This window comes from Misgurnus anguillicaudatus, chromosome 20 (assembly GCF_027580225.2).
Source record: "Misgurnus anguillicaudatus chromosome 20, ASM2758022v2, whole genome shotgun sequence".
Classification (NCBI taxonomy): domain Eukaryota; kingdom Metazoa; phylum Chordata; class Actinopteri; order Cypriniformes; family Cobitidae; genus Misgurnus; species Misgurnus anguillicaudatus.
In genome coordinates this window covers 30,107,316-30,129,454 of record NC_073356.2, presented here as the reverse complement: position 1 = coordinate 30,129,454, position 22,139 = coordinate 30,107,316, and the positions used below count along the sequence as shown (strand labels likewise).

The 22,139-nt window shown below is 38.5% G+C and overlaps 2 protein-coding genes across 5 annotated transcripts in view; both read left to right on the top strand.

Moving 5' to 3' along the window:
* ash1l (ash1 (absent, small, or homeotic)-like (Drosophila)) overlaps positions 1-13,800 on the top strand; it is a 35,484-nt gene extending 21,684 nt beyond the window's left edge. The window contains exons 14-27 of the mRNA XM_055220044.2: positions 1,778-1,939; positions 2,028-2,098; positions 2,401-2,567; positions 2,656-2,808; positions 3,982-4,036; positions 4,528-4,660; positions 4,805-5,068; positions 5,274-5,360; positions 5,553-5,643; positions 6,119-6,257; positions 9,483-9,655; positions 9,939-10,105; positions 10,352-10,832; positions 11,440-13,800. Of these exons, the coding sequence (XP_055076019.2) occupies positions 1,778-1,939; positions 2,028-2,098; positions 2,401-2,567; positions 2,656-2,808; positions 3,982-4,036; positions 4,528-4,660; positions 4,805-5,068; positions 5,274-5,360; positions 5,553-5,643; positions 6,119-6,257; positions 9,483-9,655; positions 9,939-10,105; positions 10,352-10,832; positions 11,440-11,531 (2,235 nt within the window). The 3' untranslated portion in view covers positions 11,532-13,800. The remainder of the gene's footprint in view (positions 1-1,777; positions 1,940-2,027; positions 2,099-2,400; positions 2,568-2,655; positions 2,809-3,981; positions 4,037-4,527; positions 4,661-4,804; positions 5,069-5,273; positions 5,361-5,552; positions 5,644-6,118; positions 6,258-9,482; positions 9,656-9,938; positions 10,106-10,351; positions 10,833-11,439) is intronic.
* A 440-nt stretch (positions 13,801-14,240) lies between these two features.
* lrrc71 (leucine rich repeat containing 71) lies at positions 14,241-20,227 on the top strand. 4 transcript variants are annotated; one of them, XM_073857965.1, is made up of 14 exons: positions 14,241-14,396; positions 14,754-14,838; positions 14,964-15,071; positions 15,335-15,418; positions 15,516-15,591; positions 15,679-15,753; positions 18,254-18,322; positions 18,477-18,636; positions 18,718-18,801; positions 18,901-19,080; positions 19,165-19,240; positions 19,327-19,596; positions 19,688-19,776; positions 19,853-20,227. In XM_073857965.1, exons 1-12 carry the CDS (start codon positions 14,331-14,333, stop codon positions 19,428-19,430), a joined length of 1,167 nt encoding a protein of 388 aa, XP_073714066.1. In that variant the 5' UTR covers positions 14,241-14,330; the 3' UTR covers positions 19,431-19,596; positions 19,688-19,776; positions 19,853-20,227. The 4 variants fall into 4 exon arrangements, with proteins under 4 accessions (XP_073714066.1, XP_073714065.1, XP_073714064.1 ...); XM_073857964.1 differs by having other exon boundaries at positions 15,332-15,418; XM_073857963.1 differs by having other exon boundaries at positions 14,946-15,071.
* The last annotated feature ends 1,912 nt before the right edge of the window (positions 20,228-22,139 follow it).

The window sequence follows — 22,139 nt, the reverse complement described above, 5'->3', positions numbered from 1 at the left end:
GGAATTGATAACATTGACATACGCAGTTGTGATTTTTAATTTTTCCACGGCACACCAAACAAGCTGTCACGACACACTAGTGTGCCACGGCACAGTGGTTGGGAAACACTGCTTTAACCTGCAAATAATAATCTGCCCCTTAATCCAACCACGGCACTGCCATTTAGTGCAGAGAGAGAGAGAGAAAATTATTGACAGCACAAATGAGTTTTAATTTCATCAAACCACCATTATGGTGATCAGTGTTTGCATTTCATCAACTGATTTGCATTTTAAAGGACACACCCAAAAACTGCACATTTTTGCTCACACTTACAAAGTGTCAATTTTAACTTGTTATAATAAATTATATATATGTTATTTTCGAGCTAAACCTTCACATATGTACTCTGGGGACACCAAATACTTATTTGACATCTTAAAAAAGTCTTGTGAAATGTCCAAAGTGAATATTTGAAGAGCTCAAATGCAAAAGCCGCTGAACACCACCTTTGTTAAAAAAAGATAATGATTGACCGAATGCTTTGGGCACGTATTATATGTTCATCAAATACTTCTGCTTCAAATCCACTTAATCCCGGCCTAAGGTTATTCAGAAATACCATTTTGTTGGCAGAATTCATTAAACGGCATGCAATTTTTTTTTAGCAAATTCTTCTAATGCTGCGTTCACACCAGCCGCGGTAGAGTGATTTCAATGTTAAGTCAATGTGAAGACGCGTTGACGCGCGTCCGGAGGTCTCGCGCCGCGAATGAGGCGGAATGCAAATGAGGCGTTTGTCGTGGTAGACGTGATTCGGCCTCATTCGCGCGTCTAGGGTGCAAATGAAGCGTTGCCGCGGGAAACGCGCGAGTTGAAAAATTTGAGCTTTGGTGGAAAAACGCGCCACTTTAACCAATTAGGAGCTTGCTTTAGTAGTGACGTGATTACAGGAAGCGAAAGGAGTCGCAGAAGCCCCTCCCATGATGCAAATTTCTGCGTGAATGTCTCGATGACTAGAATTTCACGTGCGGCTTAAACTCAAATTGTTCAAGCGGCAAACTAGACGCGGTAGACGCGCATTTGACGTCTCAAACGCAGCTGGTGTGAACCCATAGCAAGAGCACGGAAGAAGAAGGTGATTTGGTATAAAGGAGGTTTACCGAATATGTTAGGATATTGGCCGAATTTTTGAACCTTTTAACTGTTTTATCGATTTTTAGAAGTGAATATTTTTGCATGTACTTAGATGATTTTGCAGTGAAAGATTTAAATAAGATTTAAATTTAACTAAAGATTTAGCTAAAGATTTGCTAAAAAATTATGAAATGACTTAAGTGACATTTGTGAAAATAAGGCATTTGAATTACTGACTATTAACCTTTAAAGTTAAATTACTGAACCTAAACACAAGAGCCTGATAAAAAAAATGCTCATTTACAAGAAAACGTGTCAGATGCACTTAGATGGTTTTTCATCTGTCCTCTTCCTTTGTCCATCACGATTTGGTTGGATTTTGAAAAAGTTATACTATAATATTAGATGATGTTTTATTTTCAAACCTGCATGGCCTTGGGTGAAATCCGTGTAAAATTTTACCCGTTTTATTTGTCTTTTGAGAGACTTTTTTTCTAGTATTAAGAAGTAATCTGCATCCTTGAAACAAATTTTAAAAATCATATTAATAGCAACATTTCATCTTTTTATATACTAACATCTGCTTGTTTATCTGGATGCTTTACTATCTTTCTGTCGCTTGCCAAATGGTAACGTTTCTCTCCTCTTGTTGCTATGCAGCAAGCCTGCAAGTGCGGCTCAGAGGGTTGCAGAGGCATCATTGGTGGCAAGAGCCAGCGAATCAACGGGCTGCCTGGGAAAGGGGGTGGAGCTGGGGGCGGAGCCCGTAGGCTGGGAAGACTAAAAGAGAAACGCAAGTCCAAACACTCGCTGAAAAAACGGGTATGAGACACAAAGCCAAATGTCTTGTTTGTCCACACCTACTCCTGATAAAAACAAACATTTTCTAAATGCATTTTTTTATTTTAAGGAGGAAGAGTCCAGTGACAGCAGCAAGTTTTACCAGCACCTTTTAATGAAGCCCATGTCTAACAGAGAGAGGTACGGTCCATAATATGCTCTCTATTTGGTTTTAAAGTGGCCTATATTTGACTCTTCTGTAGTTTTTCTCCCTAGAGGTTCGCTTGTAATGTTAATTAAGGGTTTCTTTTAAACAAAATGCTTCTCTATGACCCTTCCTAACAGGAAGTAGTGTCCCTTAAGATTGTCATATGTAAATAGGTTTGTACAAATAGACAGTGGAGGAAGCTTTATGTCCCTTTCTCAAAGTTTAGCTTGTTTAAGTCCTGATACTATTAAAGGCCCCAGTATCTTCCACTAATCATATTTCTTTCTTAATTCAGGAACTTTGTGCTTAAACATCGAGTGTTCCTGCTCCGAAACTGGGAGAAGATGCGTGAGAAACAGGAGCTTCTGAAAAGAGAGGGAGAGCGAGACAGGGAAAATAGCGGCCTGTCTCTTTACACACGCTGGGGAGGAGTCATCCGTGATGACGGCAACATCAAATCAGGTGCGTGTGTCTGTGTGTTTCTCTTCAGATGACTGATGCATGCAAGTTTGTCGTTTCTGACACTGTTCGCATGTTGTGTCCATTCCAGATGTATTTTTGACGCAGTTTTCAGCGCTGCAGACATCGCGCTCCGTGCGCACACGCAGGCTCGCGGCAGCCGAGGAGAACACGGAAGTTACACGCACGGCGCGTCTGGCACACATCTTCAAAGAGATTTGTGACATGATCATGAGCTACAAGGGTAAGCAAATACTTCATTCATTTACACACTCACATTGCATGTATTTGTTTTAAAGGATTAGTCAATTTTCTTAAAAAAATCTTTATAAATTACTCACCACCATGTCATCCAAAATGTTGATGTCTTTCTTTGTTCAGTTGAGAAGAATTATGTTTCTTGAGTAAAACATTCCAGGATTTATCTAATTTTAATGGACCCCAACACTTAACAGTTTTAATGCAGTTTAAAATTGCAGTTTCAAAGGACTCTTAAGCGATCTCAAACGAGTCATAGGGGTCTTATCTAGTGAAACGATTGTCATTTTTGGCAAAAAAAAAATGCACTTTTAAACCACAACTTCTCGTCTTCCTCTGGTCCTGTGAGCCGCTGGCGCGACTTCACGTAATACGTCATCATGTCAAGAGGTCACGGGTGACATATGCTAAACTCCGCCCCAGTGTTTACAAGTGTGGAGAAAGAGGACCGCTCCGACGTTGTTTTATGTCGAATGATACTAATTAATGTCTTTGTGTCAGTTTATTGTTTAAAATGGTCCGCAAATGTGCATTTTATATATGTAACACGTGACCTTTCGACGTCATTACGCAATTACGTGAGGTTGCGCTGGCTCGTCACACAGCCGGAGGAGGAAGAGAAGTTGTGGTTTAAAAATGCATATTTTTTATTTTTCTTGCCAAAAATTTCAATCTTTTCCCTAGATAAGACCCTTATGCCTTGTTTGGGATCGTTTAGTGTCCTTTGAAATGGCAATAAAACTGTTGGGGTCCAATAAAGTCCATTTAAAATGAGAAAAATCCTGGAATGTTTTTCTCGAAGAACATGGTTTCTTCTTGACTGAACAAGGAAAGACATCGACATTTTGGATGACATGGTGGTGAGTAAATTATCTGAATTTTTTTTTAAGAAAGTGGACTAATCCTTTGAATAAAGACTTTTAATTAAATAAAAATTTAATGAATCTTGTCTGATGTTAATTTTATTAAACTTTTTGATGGATTCATGATGCAAAATGAAACTAACTAGAAAATGCTGACACACATTTACACTTTCTTGTTTTAAAAGCTCATTTTATATAAATTGGTTATGCAAAAATTCGGTTTCAATTTTACTTTAAGTATACACATACTTTATATATTGCACTCTCCAATTGTCGTTTTGTTTTTTTCTATCAAGATTCAACTGGTCAGACTCTTGCTGCTCCACTGCTTAACCTGCCTTCTAGAAAGAGGTGAGTGCAATATGTTCAATATTTACTAGTTAGTACTTAAACTGTTTAGCAAAGTTTGTTTTAGTTACGATCCGCACAAGCTTAAGCAAAGCAGCGTGCACACCGCCAGCGACTAGCAACGGCGGAGCGACGCAATCTCATTTGCTTCAATGGAAGCTTTGCAATTTTCGGCGACAGGAAGTGGGCGTATCCAGCTACGACTTTCAGGAGCGACAACCAATGAAGCAGTGGAGTTTCCTTCATCTGTTCTTCGTCATTTTCTGAGAAGATGTTACTCATTTGTTTATATTTGTTACTGGGACAGTCAGAATTAGGAATGCCTCCTAATTGAAAGAGTTTAGCAACACACAGCGACGAAATTGCTGGTGGTGTGCACGCGCACTGTAGGGCTTATGATGTTCAAATACAATACTACGAGTATTTGTAGACTGCTTCTTGTTCACCGCTTAAATATTGCAATAAGGTTCTGTGGTATTTGTGTGTATTTCCAGGAACACGCAGTATTATGAGAAAGTCACCGATCCGCTAGATCTCAGTACTATAGAGAAGCAGATCCTCACCGGACACTACAAAACCGTAGAGGCCTTTGACGCAGACATGCTCAAAGTGTTTCGCAATGCAGAGGTTGGTCCCATTGTGCCGTCTTCACCTAAAAAATATGGATGTCTTCACCTAAAAAATATGGATTTGAATAAAATACTTTAACACAACATTTTTAAAAATTAATTTGACATCTGTCAAAATGCTAAAAAAATTCTACCTTTACAGAAATATTTTGGCCGGAAGTCGGCAACAGGTCGCGACGTGTGCCGGTTACGGAAGGCTTACTACGGTGCACGTCACGAGGCCGCCGTGCAGATCGATGAGATTGTGGGCGAGACTGCCAGCGAGGCCGACAGCTCCGATTCTTTGGAGAGAGACCAAGCCCACCACGAAGGAAGCGGCAGTCATGACAAAGACGATGATGTTATCCGCTGCATCTGTGGCATGTATAAGGACGAGGGGCTCATGATCCAATGCGAAAAGTGCATGGTGTGTGTGCTGTTCTGTTTAAATATTGATTGATGTTATAAATACAAAAACTTTCAAGGCTTAGAAATTTGAACAAACCCATCCTACCCAAACCCATCTATAGGTTACATTGTGAATTGTAACTCGCCCTACACTAGATAATCACATTTGTAGACATTTACAACAAATGTAAAACTCAAGTTTCTCCCTCTCTGTGTTTTGTCAGGTGTGGCAGCACTGTGATTGTATGCGTTTGGAGGCAGAGGTGGAGCATTATCTCTGTGAACAGTGTGACCCTCGCCCGGTGGACAGGGTATGAGACCTTTCATTCTGTGTAGTCCTTTCTCCGTCTCTGGCTGTTTAGAACGGCCATGCGGTCGTCTGAAATGTCACATCAGGATTAAGATCTCAACTCTTCTGTCATTCTGAGAGTTTGAAAGCTGATTCATGGGCTGCTTTCTTTCTTTTCTTTTTTTCATATGTATTTCCTGTAATGGTACAATAGGAGGTCCCGATGGTGCCCCAGCCAAGCTACGCCCAATCAGGATCCATCTATTATATATGCCTCCTCCGTGATGACTTGCTGTTGCATCAGGGTATGTGTGTTTGTTTGTGCGCATTGGAGGCAATTCTAAATAATTGAATATAAGGTTGTAATATTATTTTGTAAAAACTTTTTTAAACTTTACAGGGCTCCAGACTGCCACCAAATGGTGGCATTTTGCCACCAAAATTTGAGAGTGTGCCACTGAATTTTACATCGTCGCACATGTGCGACCAGTTAATTTGACCGTTTTTGTGATGTGACACTGATTTTGAAACAGCACATTGTGCTTTCTGCATCTATTATCAGAGTATTTATTAGTAATACAGTGGAAATTAGTAGAAATGTGAATATTTGGTTAGCATGTTGATTTGCGGTGTGTGCCCCTACATTTTCTGGTTGCGCCCCTAAAATGTACAGTTGGGGGCCACTTTGCTTCTAGTGAAAAAGTTAGTCTGGAGCCCTGCTTTAAAAAATAGATTTTTTTATTTCAAGATGTACTGATGTATCATGTTTGGTTTTTGCAGGTGACTGTGTGTATCTCATGAGAGACAGCAGACGAACACCAGAAGGCCAGCCGGTGCGACAATCGTACCGTCTCCTGTCTCACATCAACAGAGACAAACTGGACATCTTCCGTATTGAGAAACTCTGGAAAAATGAAAAGTAAGGCCCTATGAAAACTGACAGTTTTTATTTTTTTAAATAATATTGTAGTGTTCATTGTAAAACAATTGTCCGTGTGGGTCATTTTTTTTTTACAAAATTTATTTGTCCTCATACACTTTAATAAAAATCTGAAAATGTACTTCTGCCCTCTTGTGGCTATCCTTCTCTAATGACATCGGCTTGACGGCTTCAGTGGGACAATCCGTTAAAGGAATATTGCACTTTCATAAAAAATCCCCTAGAGATGGTTTCAGCAGAAACAACATAAACAAGCGGCTTTCGTGGAACATTAGTAACTTCCGGTAAATTCCGCTAAGAATAGTTTTTTAAAGTCCTTTTTAAAGTAGTTTATTTATATAACAACACGTTATATTTATAAGCAAAATAAACAACACGTAGATTACCTAGGAAACAAAAATATCGCGTCACCGCACGTGCGTCCAATGAAACGGTCTATAAATTACTCACCCCATGTCATCCAAGATGTTTATGTCTTTCTTTGTTCAGTCAAGAAGAAATTTTTTGAGGGAAGCAATTCAGGATTTTTCTTCATGTAGTGGACCTCAACAGTTTACTGTTTCAGTGCAGCATTAAAGGACTCTAAACAATTTCAACCGAGGCATGAGGGTCTTATCTAGCAAAACAATCATCATTTTCAGCAAAAGAAGTACTTTTAAATCTTACCTTATTGTCTTGCACTAGCCGTGTGACGCGCCAGCGTGACCTTACGTATTATGTAATCACACCAAAAGTTACGCGTTACATATTTAAAACGCAAACTTGCGGACCATTTTAAACGATAAACTGACACAAAGAAATAAATTATTATCATTCCACATACAAGAACGTTGGAACGGTTCTCTTTCGCCACACTTGTAAACATTGGAGTGTAAGTTTCGCATACGTCATGCATAACCTTTTCGACGTCATAATGTACTATGTAAGGTCACGCGGCTGCCTCACACGGCTAGTGCAAGACGACAATAGTTTCGGTAGATAAGACCCTAATGCTGCGTTCACACCAGCCGCGGTAGAGGCTTCAAGCGCGAGTGATTTCAATCACAGATGCGATTGCTGCGGGAAATGCGCGAGTTGAAAAATCTGAACTTTGACGGAAAAACGCACCGCGTTAAAGTGACACCATGTAATTTTTCAACCTTCATAATAAATTTTCAAGACCCTTGTGGTAGTACATCGACTTTAAATAGGTTGAATGACATGTCTACCATAGCCTGACGGGGTCTGTATCACTTTTACTCGTATTTTAAAACTTAGGGTTTCTGGTAGTAACCAGAGCACCAAAAAAAACTACGAAATTCGACTGCTTTACGGCATACGTCACTTCCTCCAGACAATTTGTTTTTAACGTGAATTCTGATGGAGGCTACTTAACGAGTGTAGAGAGCAACTTACAGCATGTGACTCCGTGGCACAGTTTTAGTGTCACGGACCTATAACACGGGCGACCCGGGTTCGATTCCCCTTTAAGGCAATTTTTTATAAAAACTCACGATCTTGATTCATACATAAATGCGATCTTCTTTATAAATGACGGCGATTATCTTGCTTATCGTTCGCTGTATTCAGATGCTGTGTTCACGACGCATTTACCTTTCTTTTACTGTGTCTATGGTATTTATTTACATTACAATCCAGGATGCTACAGCAGTCAAACTTGCTCACAGTGTAAAACCAAACCCTACTCATTCACCAATCAGATCCGAGCGTTTCTCTCTTCCTCATTTGCTGCGTTCCGCTGTCACTCACGTGACGTATTACAAAGCGGCAGACTTTAGGTCTGCTTGGATCACATCGGTTTACTTGGATTTGGAGCGACAATTTTCACACAAAAAAACGAGCGCCATTGCGGAAAATCCTGGTGGCGAGGGAGAGAGAGACGATGCAACAATATTTGTTTGGAAAAAGGCAAGGTCGTTTGTCAATTGGAAGGCTGCAGCCTCCGGAGGTGAAATATGCAGGCTGCATACGTCATCAAGCCTCGTTTATTAAGGTAAACTGAGCATTACATTCGCAAGTCATAAGCATACTGCAACAATTTATGATTAACTAAGTACAATAGTCAACTTTATAATTGTTAATATTGTGAAATAAGACGTCTTGATGACGTATGCAGCTTAGAAATACGACATTCGGAGGCTGCAACCTTCAGATTGAGAAATGGCTTCTGCCACGACGAGTTCCTCATCAGAAAGTTGTAACATGATTGCGTTTCTCCCTGTTGTCTCAAAATGTTGATCGTTTAGCGTTTTAAATGTTAAGTTTTTAGTTTAGTTTTAAGGTTGGCCAGTTAATTTCCTTTGCGACAGTGCTGCGGCGCTTGTGGCCTCTAGGGGCGCTAGGCGTGAAAAATACACGTCTAGCACCCCCTAGTGGCCAAAAAGTTTCATGGTGTCCCTTTAACCAATCAGGAGCTTGCTCTAGTAGTGACGTGATTACAGGAAGCGAGCGGAGTTGCAGAAGCCCCTCCCATGATGCAAATTTCATCGTGAATGTCTCGATGACTAGAATTTTATGCGCGAATGAAGCGAGTACACTCCAAATGTTAAAGCGTCCAACTACGCGCGGTAAACGTGAATTTGACGCCTCAAACGCGTCTGGTGTGAACCCACAGTTATGCCTCAGTTGAGATCGCTTAGAGCCCTTCTAAAGCGGCATTATAACTGCAATTTTTAAACTGCATTGAAACACTGCAATTGTTGAGGTCCACTATATGAAGAAAAATCCTGGAATGTTTTGCTCAAAAAAACTTCTTCTCGACTGAACAAAGAAAGACATAAACATCTTGGATGAGGTGGGGGTGAGTACATTATTTGAATATTTTTATGAAAGTGGAATATTACTTTAATTCAATTTCTATATAAAACACCTACGTTTCTATATCCAATCAATTCACAGTAAAAAACACAAATCACGTCCACTATTTTTATTTTTGTGTGATATTCCGTTTCACTCAGAAATATGTCACAATACAGAAATAAAGCATTCTCACTTACATATAAAATGATCTGTTTGGTTTATTACTGTAAAGGGTCTCAAAAGAAAAATATTTGCATTCGAATACAAAACTGTCATTTAAATTTGTTGTATAGTTGTGTCAACACTTGTGACTGCCTCGAGAAACTGACTGTAGTATAAGTGTTTATGTCTCTTATATTAAATCCTGCAGCACCTTATAATAAAAATATTTACTTTTTCCTACAGCGGTGAGAGGTTTGCCTTCGGTCATCACTATTTCCGTCCTCATGAGACGCATCACTCCCCTTCTCGCCGCTTCTATCACAACGAGCTGTTCAGGGTGCCGCTCTATGAGATCATACCGCTCGAGGCAGTGGTGGGGATGTGCTGTGTGCTGGACCTGTATACCTACTGCAAGGGTGAGACGTTTGTATATACAACAAACATACGCCCATATACAGCATAGAGGTAACAGGAGCTGTAATTGTATAGTCCAAGATGTTATTTGATGAAAACAACCCATATAATTTACGTCCTGTAGTGTTCTCGTGTGGTTGCTTTAGCGCTGCAAAAGTCATGGGTACGATTTTCATAAAATCGTATTTGCGAAAATGCACTGCAAGTCACATTCAAATGCATAAATGTAGCAGTGAATATAAAGGGAAAACATTTACTAACATTTGCTGTCTCTACTGGATACAGGTCGGCCGAAAGGTGTAAAGGAGCAGGATGTTTACATTTGTGACTACCGGCTGGATAAATCTGCACACCTGTTTTACAAGATCCACCGTAACCGTTACCCAGTGTGCACCAAGCCCTACGCATTCAACCACTTTCCCAAGAGACTCGCGCCTAAGAGAGACTTCTCAGTGAGTACTGGAGTAGCGAGACTTGTATTGGGAGTGGTTTCCCAGACAGCCTTAAATTCATATTTGATTACTAATAATAAATCTTTTTTTATATTTACAATATAAAAGTACCAAATGTCTTCATGCAACATGATCTTTACTTTAATGATTATAGGTCCAGGGTCACATATAGTGTATAAATTATTACATAAGGCAGCATTCCCTCATTCATGTACTCTCTCCTTTGCATTCGCTCTCCCTAATTAGCCTCATTACGTGCCAGACAACTACAAGCGAAACGGCGGCCGCTCTGCCTGGAAAAGCGAACGGCCAAAAGATGCATCCAACTGCGATGAGGACCCCTCACCCAGCGCGTCATGTGACCGCCTGTCCGTCGCCTTTTCAAGGGACGGAGACGAGGACAGAGACAGAGGAGGAGTGGAGGGAGACATGGACACCAGACAGGAGGACACCAGCACCCCCATCACGCAGCTGCCCGCCTCACAGGACGGAAGGACCGGTGGGGAAACCGAAGATCTGGAGGAAGAGGAAGACGGTGAGGAGAGGAGGGAAATGGACGAGGGCTCCCAGGAGAGAGGAGGAGGGCGAGACATGTTAGATGCACCGTCCTCCTCTTCACTTTCGTCTTCACCTCTTCATCCATCCATATTGGGAAGAAGGGAAGCGCAGAGAGATCGACTGAACAAGATTCTGCTCGACTTGCTGCACCGAGCGCCAACCAAGAACGGTAAGAGCGAAAGAATGAAAACGGCGTTAGTGTAAATTTTACATTGACAAATAGTTGGAAAAGGAAAGATTTATTTTTCAAGCTAGGGATGCCAAACGATTAATCGCGAATAATCTATAGCCGAATAAAAGTTTTTGTCTATCATATATTTGTAAACTGTGTATAATAATTATGTATATATAAATATGGACATATGCATGTATAATTTTAATAAAATATATATATTCATATATTAAGAATTTATATATAATATAAATTATACATAAATGTATATACACATGCAATCATTTCTTAAATATATGCATGCATGTGTGTGCATTTATCTATACAAAGTTATTATACACAGTTCACATACATATATGATGTAAACATTTTTTTTTATTCTGCTATAGATTAATCGCGATTAATCGTTATGCATCTCTATTTCAAACAGATTCGTACTGTTTTGTAGGAAGGTAACAATTTTATTTAATTATTTTTAACTTTTAAACCTAGTTTATTTATATGTTACTCACAAGAGCACCTGCTCCCACCGACAGCTCTTGGGAATACCGCTCCCTCTCATCCACAACTGAGAAATTTAGTCATTTTTTCATCTCTCCCACAGCGATAGACGTCACGTATCTTCTAGAGGAAGGCTCCGGACGTCGCCTTCGCAGACGGACGCTTGGATTGAGCGAATTTATTTGCAGGAAGTAATGCAGACTGCATTTCTGCTAAGCACGCGTGCAGAACAGACGAAGAGGATAAAGACGCGAAGGTGGGCAACACCTGAAAAGAGGGGAAACGGAAGAGGGAGGCGACATCAAGGGCACAAATTCTCTCCCGTTTATATTCAAGTCCTTCGGACCGGCCCTAGCCTCATGCACTGAGGACACGCATGTAATTTGTCACCTTAATGTGTACCGAAAGTACACTGAAAACACGCAAGTGTCAGACATAGGAACAGTGATGAAATTGACATTAACTTGTCGAAAGCTTGTCGACCCAACCAAAAGTTCCACTGAGGTCTACGTTTTTAAGGAAACGTCTGGTACTATTTTCGGCCTTCGAGGGTCAGATACATTTCGGCTGCAAGTGGAAAATGGGAGTCTGGCGCCCCCTTGTAAAGACTTGCGTGGAGGAAATAGGAGCAGCGTAGGAGGTGCAGTGTGGCGCACACACACTGCCCGTAGACTGAGAAGAGAGTTATGTCGACTAACTGCACTTTTAACAACACGGAAATCTGCTCCAGGAGATGTACGGATAAGACACTAACACTTGCGCAGTATTGATCAATGCTGTATGATAAAGCAAAACAAATAAGTATATTACCTGCGTTTTTTGTTTTTACTGTAATTACGTTAGGAATGGAGCACGATAGGGGCATCCCTATTTGTGAGCGGGAATGTTACGCTTCTGTTATCGTGGGCATTGTGATTGGTTAGAGTGGCTGCCAGCCCCGCCCTCTTTTTAAAAGTATTTAATTCACCAGCTCAAAGAAAATCTAGCAGTGGAGGCACGCTGGCTTTATATAATGCCTTAGAATGCCAATGGTCTTGAGCTCTTGTTTATATGGTAGTGTGTGAGATTGTGTGTGTGTGTGTGTGTGTGTGCGTGCGCGCCCATTCTGGTAATATAAATACGAAAGAGGAAACAACTTAAGGGCTTGACAGCAGTTAATAAACAGTTTAAGTCATGATCACAAGAACTTATTGTATCATGTGATGTCATATTGTTTGTGAGTGGCTTGTACGGGGTTGGGAAGGGGGGTTTGATTTTATTTTATTTGTTTTGTTTTTTTAAGCCTTTCAGGTTGCCATTGAGAATGTTTATAAAATTGTAATAAGATTTTTGCCCTTAATGCATCAGCTAAGTATTTCCACCTTCAATGGACCCCTTAAAAAAAACAAACTGACATTAAAAGAAAATTAATTTGTATAGTGCCAAGCTATGTATATATACAGACGGGAAAATGTGAGAGATTTCTCCATAAGCAATATCTTGATAATGGATTTTGTGTATTGTATTGTACAGGATTCAGCCCTATATGTATTATTATTATTATTATTATTGTTATTATTATTAACATTCTTATGATTATTACACGATTTGTATTGACAGAACTGTCACGTATAACTTTAGAAGCGGACGAGAATGTGGCAGATTAATAATTTCAAACGAATTTCTGACTTTACCCAAACACATGAATTTTGCTCATTTCAAAAGGGGTGGATCGTCGTCTGATGGACTTTGTCGAAAGGTGACCCCTGACCTGGCACCCGTCACTGTAAAAATGAATATTAACATTATTATAATTATTATTATTATTATTCCTTTGGAGGAGAAAAGGATATAATGTTCCTCGTTTTTTTGCTGCAAAGTGTTGAACACTAAAAAAACAAACCAACATAAAAATGTAAAATGATATTTTGGAACGTGACAGAAAAAAGAGGCTGTCAACCCGATATCATGTTCTTAATCTCCTTTTTAATTATTTTAATTCTTTTAAATGAGAAAAGATTGTTCTTTCTTTGTGATAGCGGTCATACATATAATGCTTGTATTTCTTGTATTTGTGTGTTTTTGTGTGATTTGTTTAGTTATTTTTAGACAATCACAAAATAAGATGCAAGCATTGTATACGGACAGACTGGCAGGCATTTTGTGATGTTGTGTACAGTTTGTCAAAACTTCTTCCACTCTGGTTCAAAGTTTGTAATTATAAAGTCATGAAAATGCTGTTGGTTTTTACTTTTTTGTTTTATATTCTATTTGTTTGTTTTTGTTTGTTTGTTTGTTTGTTTTTTAATAAAAAGCACTACATTATTGTGAATATACTTGCCTGTTGCTTATACATTTAGCAGAGAATCTGTGATGCAGTTCATTGCAAGGTCATCATAACCATTATTACTCCAGGTATACAGACAAATCGTATTTTATTTGTATGGACAGTCAATACATCTTCAAATAAAGTGAATTTTAACTATTGCGTAGCATATTGACATTGTGTACCATCGTTTGATTTACAAAACACAACACTGAAAACCGTTCAAGTCAACTATACTTTAGTACTTCTATCTGATTCAGTCATTTTATGTAATGTAATATGTGAAGAACCATAGGATACTGAAAATCTTTAAAAATAAGGTAAAACTCTTGTTATTTATTATGCTGTTGGTGGCTAATAACCTTTTTAAGTAACAATTTCAGTAGTTCACCCAAAAACTTGAAAAAAATCTGTCATTATATTCCCAAGTCAAACCTGTTTATAAGTTTGTTCGAGTTCATGCAACCCGCAGGAACCGACAGGCGGATGACATCAAAGTACCGCGAGAGCGATACAAGAAATCATACGGAGAAATCTGATTTCGAATCGCTCTCGCGGTAATGTGATGTCATCGCCTGTCAGTTCTTGCAGCGCCGCTTGAATTCAAATAAGCTTACTGTCGTTGTCCAGCTGAACACAATGGAATATATTTGTAATCAAACTAGAAGGAATATGAGGACAAAAATACTATGGAAGTCTATAGTACTCCAAAACTGTTTGGTTACAAGACATTTATAGAGGTTTGGAACTTAAGGGTGAGTAAATAATGAATTTAAATTTTTGGGTGAACTGTTCCTCGTTCAGTGTTGGCCGGAACTTTGATTATAATACAGTATTTTTTTGTAATTGTTTTTTTTTAATAAATCTCACTTTTATCTGACTGGATTTAGCCCCGAGTTTTACCATAAATGCCACTTAAAAATATAAACGACACTTGTCCTCTGGGTGGCGCTAAAACCAGCCGATGATATCTTGGTGACTTCCTCCTCAGTGCGTAATGTTGCCATAGCAACAAACTACAACCCGTTCAGAGTGGCATCGTCCTAAACATTGAAGTTCTTAATTTATACCTCAAATTTACTTTAAGCCATCAAACCTTTTATTTTTGAAAGATGAAAAAGCGAGTTGATAAATCTGCGAAAAAGGAAGCAGACAAGGTGGATTCTGGGACTGAGAAAGAACCACAAAAGACTGCAGGTGACTTGACGGACAGTTTTATTTGGACACTTATTTGATAAGTTCAAGATACACATTTAGTTATGAGCTTAAGTGCATTCCCCTTTATATGTCAATGTTAACAATAGATGACTACCATTGTTCAGGAAATCTTGAAGTTGACCTCCCTATGCTGTGTAAACTGACGGGTGTGAGAGAAGTCCCTATTATTAAGATAAGGCAGCAAGAGCCACCATCAGAGAGTGGAATTATGGGTAAATTCTCCCTTTTATTGACTTTTTTATTTATACATTTTGCATTTATAGATCAAACCCATGACCCAGTGCTTTTTAACAAAAATCAACAATTCATATACCACATATTTGCCTTATTAGATGTTGTTTGCTGGCTTATAGTATGCCTTTTATTATTTACAAACCCAAATAATCTCTTCAAATGACTGTGAAGTGCATATGTTAATTTGTTTATTTATACTGTTTAAATACCTAAAAATAAACTCCAACCCTGAAAAAAGCAGAAAGCCAAATGTCAACATGGTCCCCAAAGCCCTGTCTCCAGATCGAGCTTGAAAATGAAGACGTAAAGGAGGTAAAGATATCGGGTAAGCATTTTGGTAACACTTTAATTTAAAGTAACTCAACATTTTATAGTAAATATTCCACTTTGATGTTTTTTGCTTATTTTTATTATGTTGATAGGATGGAGGGTGGATGAGAAGATGCTTCAGGTGCTGAGCAAAATATTTCCTTCGCTCGATAGCTTACAGAGCCTACAGTGAGTCTCTGTGTTTGTGTGTTGTCCACTTACAAGCAAAGAGTATTTTAATGTTACGCCCATGTCACTAATGCTGATGTTTTGCAGCATGTGGCGCACAGGCTTGACAGATTACACCTTCACCTTACTGAGAAACACCATCGCTCTGTGTTCAAATCTCAGGTGATTTCAATTCCACAAGAAAAATACCTCTGTATAGTCTTTAAAGGAATAGTTCACCCCAAAATGAAAATTAACCCATGTTTTACTCACCATCAAGCCTTCCGGTGTATATAACTTTCTTTATTGCACCAAACACAGCCGGAAATATATTAAATAATATCCTTGCTAGGGTGGTCCTTGTTTTTCAGCTTTAAAAGTTCATGCTCTCACCCCACCAATATGTTTGAATAAATAGATAGAAGCAATTGGGCAAAATGTTTTCAATACTTAGAGGTTGCTCAAAACCTTTGAAGTTTAACACATTTGCGTATTATGTGATACTTTGTGCCAGCCTGTATAATTGTTTAATAATGTAAACTCATGGCAGCGATGGACTTATTTGACCATGCTCCATGCAATTAAAACTCCTGTTTTAGTTGTGATATGTCTTTCAAAGCAAGAACGCTTCAATGTGAATAGACAACACTGAGACAATGGCTGAAGCAACACGAAGCAAGTCCGCTATATGGTTACTCGGATCAGAAGAGACTGAAATAACTGGAACAAAGTTACCCTCCAAGAAGCAAGTTTTATGTGTGTTGTGCTTTTTTAAATAGTACCGTTTTTGCAAAAAAATATGTGATTTCGGAATATTCAAAGGCTTTGAGCAATCTCTAGATATTGTAGGAACAATTAAACATTTTGCACAGTGTGTTTTATTGATATCCTACACATTTAGGGGGTGAGAGTTGAACATTAAAAAAAAATTGACCCATTATAAGGACCACCCTAATCCTGGCTTTGTCAGCTTTATAAAAACATTGGATCATGCCCCATTTTAAAGCCCCCCCGGAGTCAATAATGTTATCCCTTAAAACTTATCTTTGAGGATCATAATAGCATATTTTTAAAAAAATTCATGTGAAAGTGGCTACGAATGCGACCCGCCGGTCATCTTTGTCTGATTGAAATCAGCGTGGTTACTTTAAAGCCGCCTTTCCACTGTACATGACAAATGACGGCTGATAATCCGAAAGGAGAGTCGAAAAGGGGCTGCGTGGGGTGCCAACCACCTGTGGGTGGGTAATTTTTGGATCCAATTTGAGTTTTGGATGCATAAAAAAACTTGTGCGACTACATCGCATGTGACAACCCAACCAGAAGTGTTGTATTTCAGGGGGTTCCAGTCAAAACACTGTTTGCAATGTGAAAATTATCAATCCTTTTTTTTCAGTAACACTTCAATTTTTTAAAAAACGATTGATTACTGATAAGTAAATTCTTAAGTATAAATATATTCGTAGATTAAAGGCTCTCGTGCTGTAATTAGTTTCTCTCATGTTGGCACGGATTTGCGATTAAACTGAAATTTCATTACGACTGCCACTAGGGGGCGAACTCTGACAGTCGTGTACAAATGTAGTGTACAATGGAAAGGCGGTTTAGATATATCTTTAAAATATTAAAAAGGTAAACAACAAGTGGAATGTTTATAGTTGAAATATTAACATTTTGCTCTTGCAATGTTAAACTGCAATTGTTTTTTAAAATATTAAAAAGAAAATATTAGCTTTCAGTCATTAAAAGACAAGATACTGGATACAAAATATGTGCATCTTTTTTTGGAAATGCATGTTTTTAATATATGACCTATAATAAAAAGTAACATAAACAACGTACATCATAACATATTTAATAGTGCTGGGCAAAGATTAATCACGATTAATCACATACAAAATATGCATACAAAATATATGATATATAAATGTTAAAAAATTATATATAAATAAAAAAATTCTGAAATGAATATATGTGTTTGTGGTTAAATATACATAATAATTACACACAGTACACACACACACACACACACACACACACACACACACACATTACAGACAGCACACACTTTTTTGTATGTGATTAATCGCGATTAATCTTTGCCCAGCACTAAAATAATAAATATATAATAAGTCAAAGTAAAAATTTAAAAAAAGTAAAAATAGGGGTAAAAGTTTCATATTTAAATTTTTAAAATTAGTTGAAGACCCCTGATCTACACCCTTGCCTTATTTAGTATATGTGGATCTATGAATATGCTAATTAGTTCCCCACCTCCACTCTTTTGCACTTTTTTTGAAAACTCATATTATATGGAGAAAATATTTGCACATGGTTTGTCTTAAAGCATATTAAAACATCACATAGACATATAAACAGCTAAACAGCAATAAAAACCTGATTGTCTTTAAAGCTGGTGGACTTTAAAGCTCGAAAATAGCGCATCCATCCATCAAAAACTAATCCAGACAGTTATTAAATGTCTATAGAGGGAATATTGATGCCTTTATATTTTTACTTTCTGGAAGTGTCAATCATTTTTAAAAATAAAGTTGACTTGTATGTGATCAAAAAAATATTTTCATTGAGATAATTATTTAAATGAACTGCATAATAAATCAGTCATGTGATAACCAATGTTGTAAAGCTACTGACATCATCTATTAACTTATGTCTGTGCTAGGAAAGTGGTTTTGGAAGGTAATTCACTCCCAGAGCAGAGTTACCACTTAATTATTGGGGAGGGCAGCATGTAAGTCATTATTATTTCTAAACAACCCCTTATATAATATTTGCATAAAATCATGAACTTAATTGTACCCTAAAGATGAGAAGGCTTTTGGATGCTAATGCATTATTAGTAGTTTTTCACATAGCCCAAAAATAGCATTTCTTTTTCATGCTAGGTTGTCTTATTTATCACTGCGGAACAATCATATAGGAGAGGAGGGAGCTCGTCTGATTGGTTCAGCTCTTTCAACTGTACATTCGTCCAACAAGGCCCTCCTGTCACTCAACTTGGCCTTTAATAACATTGGGGATGCAGGTGCCATTTATATCGCTCAGGTTTGTAGAGTTTATTTTGTATATGGAAGAATGTACAGATTTGTTACAGGATATGTTATCTTCATTTTTTAATTTTTAAAGGGTCTGCGTTTTAATCGTTCCTTGAGGTGTCTGTCATTATCCTACAATCATATAGGTGATAAGGGGGCGGCTCATCTAGCTGAGGTACACTTCTATACATCTGCATCTTCTCTGCCTAATTTATCAGTGATTATTATTTATTAATATAATATATTTTATATACACATCCATTTATTTCTGTAGGTGCTCAGTACCTTTGCTTTGACACATGAAGAGATCGTAGAGAGGAGGAGATTGATAATGAAGCGTGAGGAATCGACGCTGGTCCAGCCGTCTCAGGTCAGTCTCACTGACAGCACATCTCTTTCAGTCCACAGCAGCTCATCACTGGACCATAACCTCAACAAGGGTGTCAAAAAGAAGGTAGAGCGTCTTTTTTATGTCTCGTCATGATATAAAAAAAATTTTGTGCATTGCATTATTTATATTTGATTACTGTTAATGTAGGACAACTTTAAGAAAGAGGAGAAACCGGCACATGGTCAAACAGCAAAGAAAGAAGAGCCAAAGCTGGCAAAAAAAGGTAATTCATTTGAACACTTGCATGCCTGTTTTGATTATACTTGGTTGTGAATATTTAAAGAAAGACCTTTTTGCATTTTAATTTAGACAACAAAGTGGCCCGTAGTCAGGTTGGAAAGATGGGCGGCAAAGATAAGAATCTGACAGCGCCTGAGCCAGAGGTAAATTTGAAAGAGAAAGTAAAACAATGAATACTATAAAACTCTAATGAAATCTTTCACTAGACATTAGTAGGCCTACATGAGACAGCGGAGGCGAGTGAAACAGTGATCCCACTTCTGGATACTGAAATTGTGCACAGCGGAGGGAAAGTCCTTCATCCAGGAAACCACTACCTGGACTATCTTAATCTCTCGGGTGAACCAATAGAGACTTCAAGCTCATTCTCTACAATTCTTTTTATCACAATAAACATTGTAAGCAATCTTAGTTTATTCTTTACTGATAGGAAATGAACTGACAGAGGAAGCACTAAAGCTCTTCCTCTCATCTTTGGAGAGCCAAGGTGATTGAGGCCTTCGACGTCTCTCTCTCAATGTGAGCATCAACACTCTGTTTATCTTTATTGTGACACTCATTTAAAAAAATAATTTCTGTAAATCATGCCTTTCAGAGGAATCACTTCTCCCCAGACTGTGAAACTTTCCTGAAGATACAAGAAATTGTGTCTCTTAAGGACCCTTCATACACAATAAGCTCTGGTCAGGTGAAGGATGAAGAGCAGGTTGAAGCACAGAGCAATGGATAGGTGGATAGATAAATAGAAAACCAATCTGCCTCAATCTAACTCCTCTCAAGGTTGCATCATTTGATAAACTTGCCAGTTTTCATATTCAAATTTATCTTTTAGCCCTGTTGTATTTTCAAGCCTATAGTCAAACTTGAAACACACTTGAAGACATTGTTTTTTATGTTAATGTCTGTTTATATGCTCTAAAAATGTTTTTGTAGACAAATGTAAAATTGTAATAATACAGTGAGGAGGATATGTATTTGAACGCCCTGCTGTTTTGCATGTTCTCCCACTTGGAGATCATGGAGGGGTCTGAAATGGTCATCGTGGGTGCATGTCCACTGTGGGAGACATGATCTGAAGAAGAGTCCAGTGATCACAATGTATGATTTTTTTATAACTGTTTGTTTGTATGATACAGCTGCGGGTGAGTATTTGGACACCTGAGAAAATCAATGTTAATATTTGGTACAGTAGCCTTTGTTTGCAATTACAGAGGTCAAACGTTTCCTGTAGTTTTTCACCAGGTTTGCACACACTCCAGGAGGGATTTTGGCCCACTCCTCCACAGAGCCACTCCTTGGTTATCCTGGCTGGGGTGCTTCGGGTCATTGTCATGTTGGAAGACCCAGCCTCAACCCATCTTCAATGCTCTAACTGAGGGGTTGTTCCCCAAAATATCGCAATACATGGCGCCGGTCATCCTCTCCTTAATACAGTGCAGTCGCCCTGTCCCATCTGCAGAAAAACACCCCCAAAGCATGATGCTACCACCCCCATGATTCACAGTAGGGATGGTGTTCTTGGGATGATACTCATCATTCTTCTTCCTCCAAACACGTTTAGTTGAATTATGACCAAAATGTTCTATTTTGGTCTCATCTGACCACATGACTTTCTCCCATGACTCCTCTGGATCATCCAAATGGTCATTGGGTTTAATACGGTCCTGGACATGTGCTTGTTTAAGCAGGGGAACCTTCCGTGCCATGCATGATTTCAAACCATGACGTCTTAGTGTATTACCAACAGTAACCTTGGAAACGGTGGTCCCAGCTCTTTTCAGGTCATTGACCAGCTCCTCCCGTGTAGTTCTGGGCTGATTTTTCACCTTTCTCAGGATCATCGAGACCCCACGAGGTGAGATCTTGCATGGAGCCCCAGTCCGATTGAGATTGACAGTCATGTTTAGCTTCTTGCATTTTCAAATGATTGCTCCAACAGTGGACCTTTTTTCACCAAGCTGCTTGGCAATTTCCCTGTAGCCCTTTCCAGCCTTGTGGAGGTGTACAATTTTGTCTCTAGTGTGTTTGGACAGCTCTTTTGTCTTGGCCATGTTAGTAGTTGGATTCTTACTGATTGTATGAGGTGGACAGGTGTCTTTGTGCATCTAATTTAGGATAATAAATGGAGTGGACGTGGACATTTTAAAGGCAGACTAACGGGTCTTTGAAGGTCAGAATTCTAGCTGATAGACAGGTGTTCGGGTACTTGTTTGCAGCTGTATCGTGCAAATAAATAGTTAAAATTTATATATTGTGATTTCTGGATTTTTTTTTAGATTATGTCTCTCCCCTGTGTACGGTGCATCCCTTGGTGGCCCCCAAAGAAATTTTTGGACATAAAACATTCCAAAACTTAAAATTTTAATGAAACAAAACATATTATACAATGTATTGGTGTTGGTTAGTAGTCTTATTTTTCTGAGGTTTAATTACACAGAATTTGTGATAAATTAAAGGGATAGTTCACCCAATATTGTAATTCTGTCATCATTTTCTCATCCTCATGTTGTAAACCTGTATGAATTTCTTTTTTTCTGATGAACACAAAAAATATAATTTTAAAAAGTGATGGTAGGCAAACCATTGAGTTCTATAGTAGGGAAACAAATATTACTGAAGTATTGTGATAAATAATGAAGAAGATATTTTGATAAAAGATGGTAAGCACACATTTGACGGTACCCATTGAATTCCATTGTATTTGCTTAAACTGGGGCCCCCCTGGCGCCATCTCAGGGGACCACAGCTCCCAGTTTAAGAACCACTGATATATGGTGTTTTATAACTGCCCTTAAAGGGTTAACTGATTGAAAACGCACTTAAACACTTCTGCATTTAATAAATCAGAATCCAAGGCACTACTTCCAGTTCAAAAATATAAA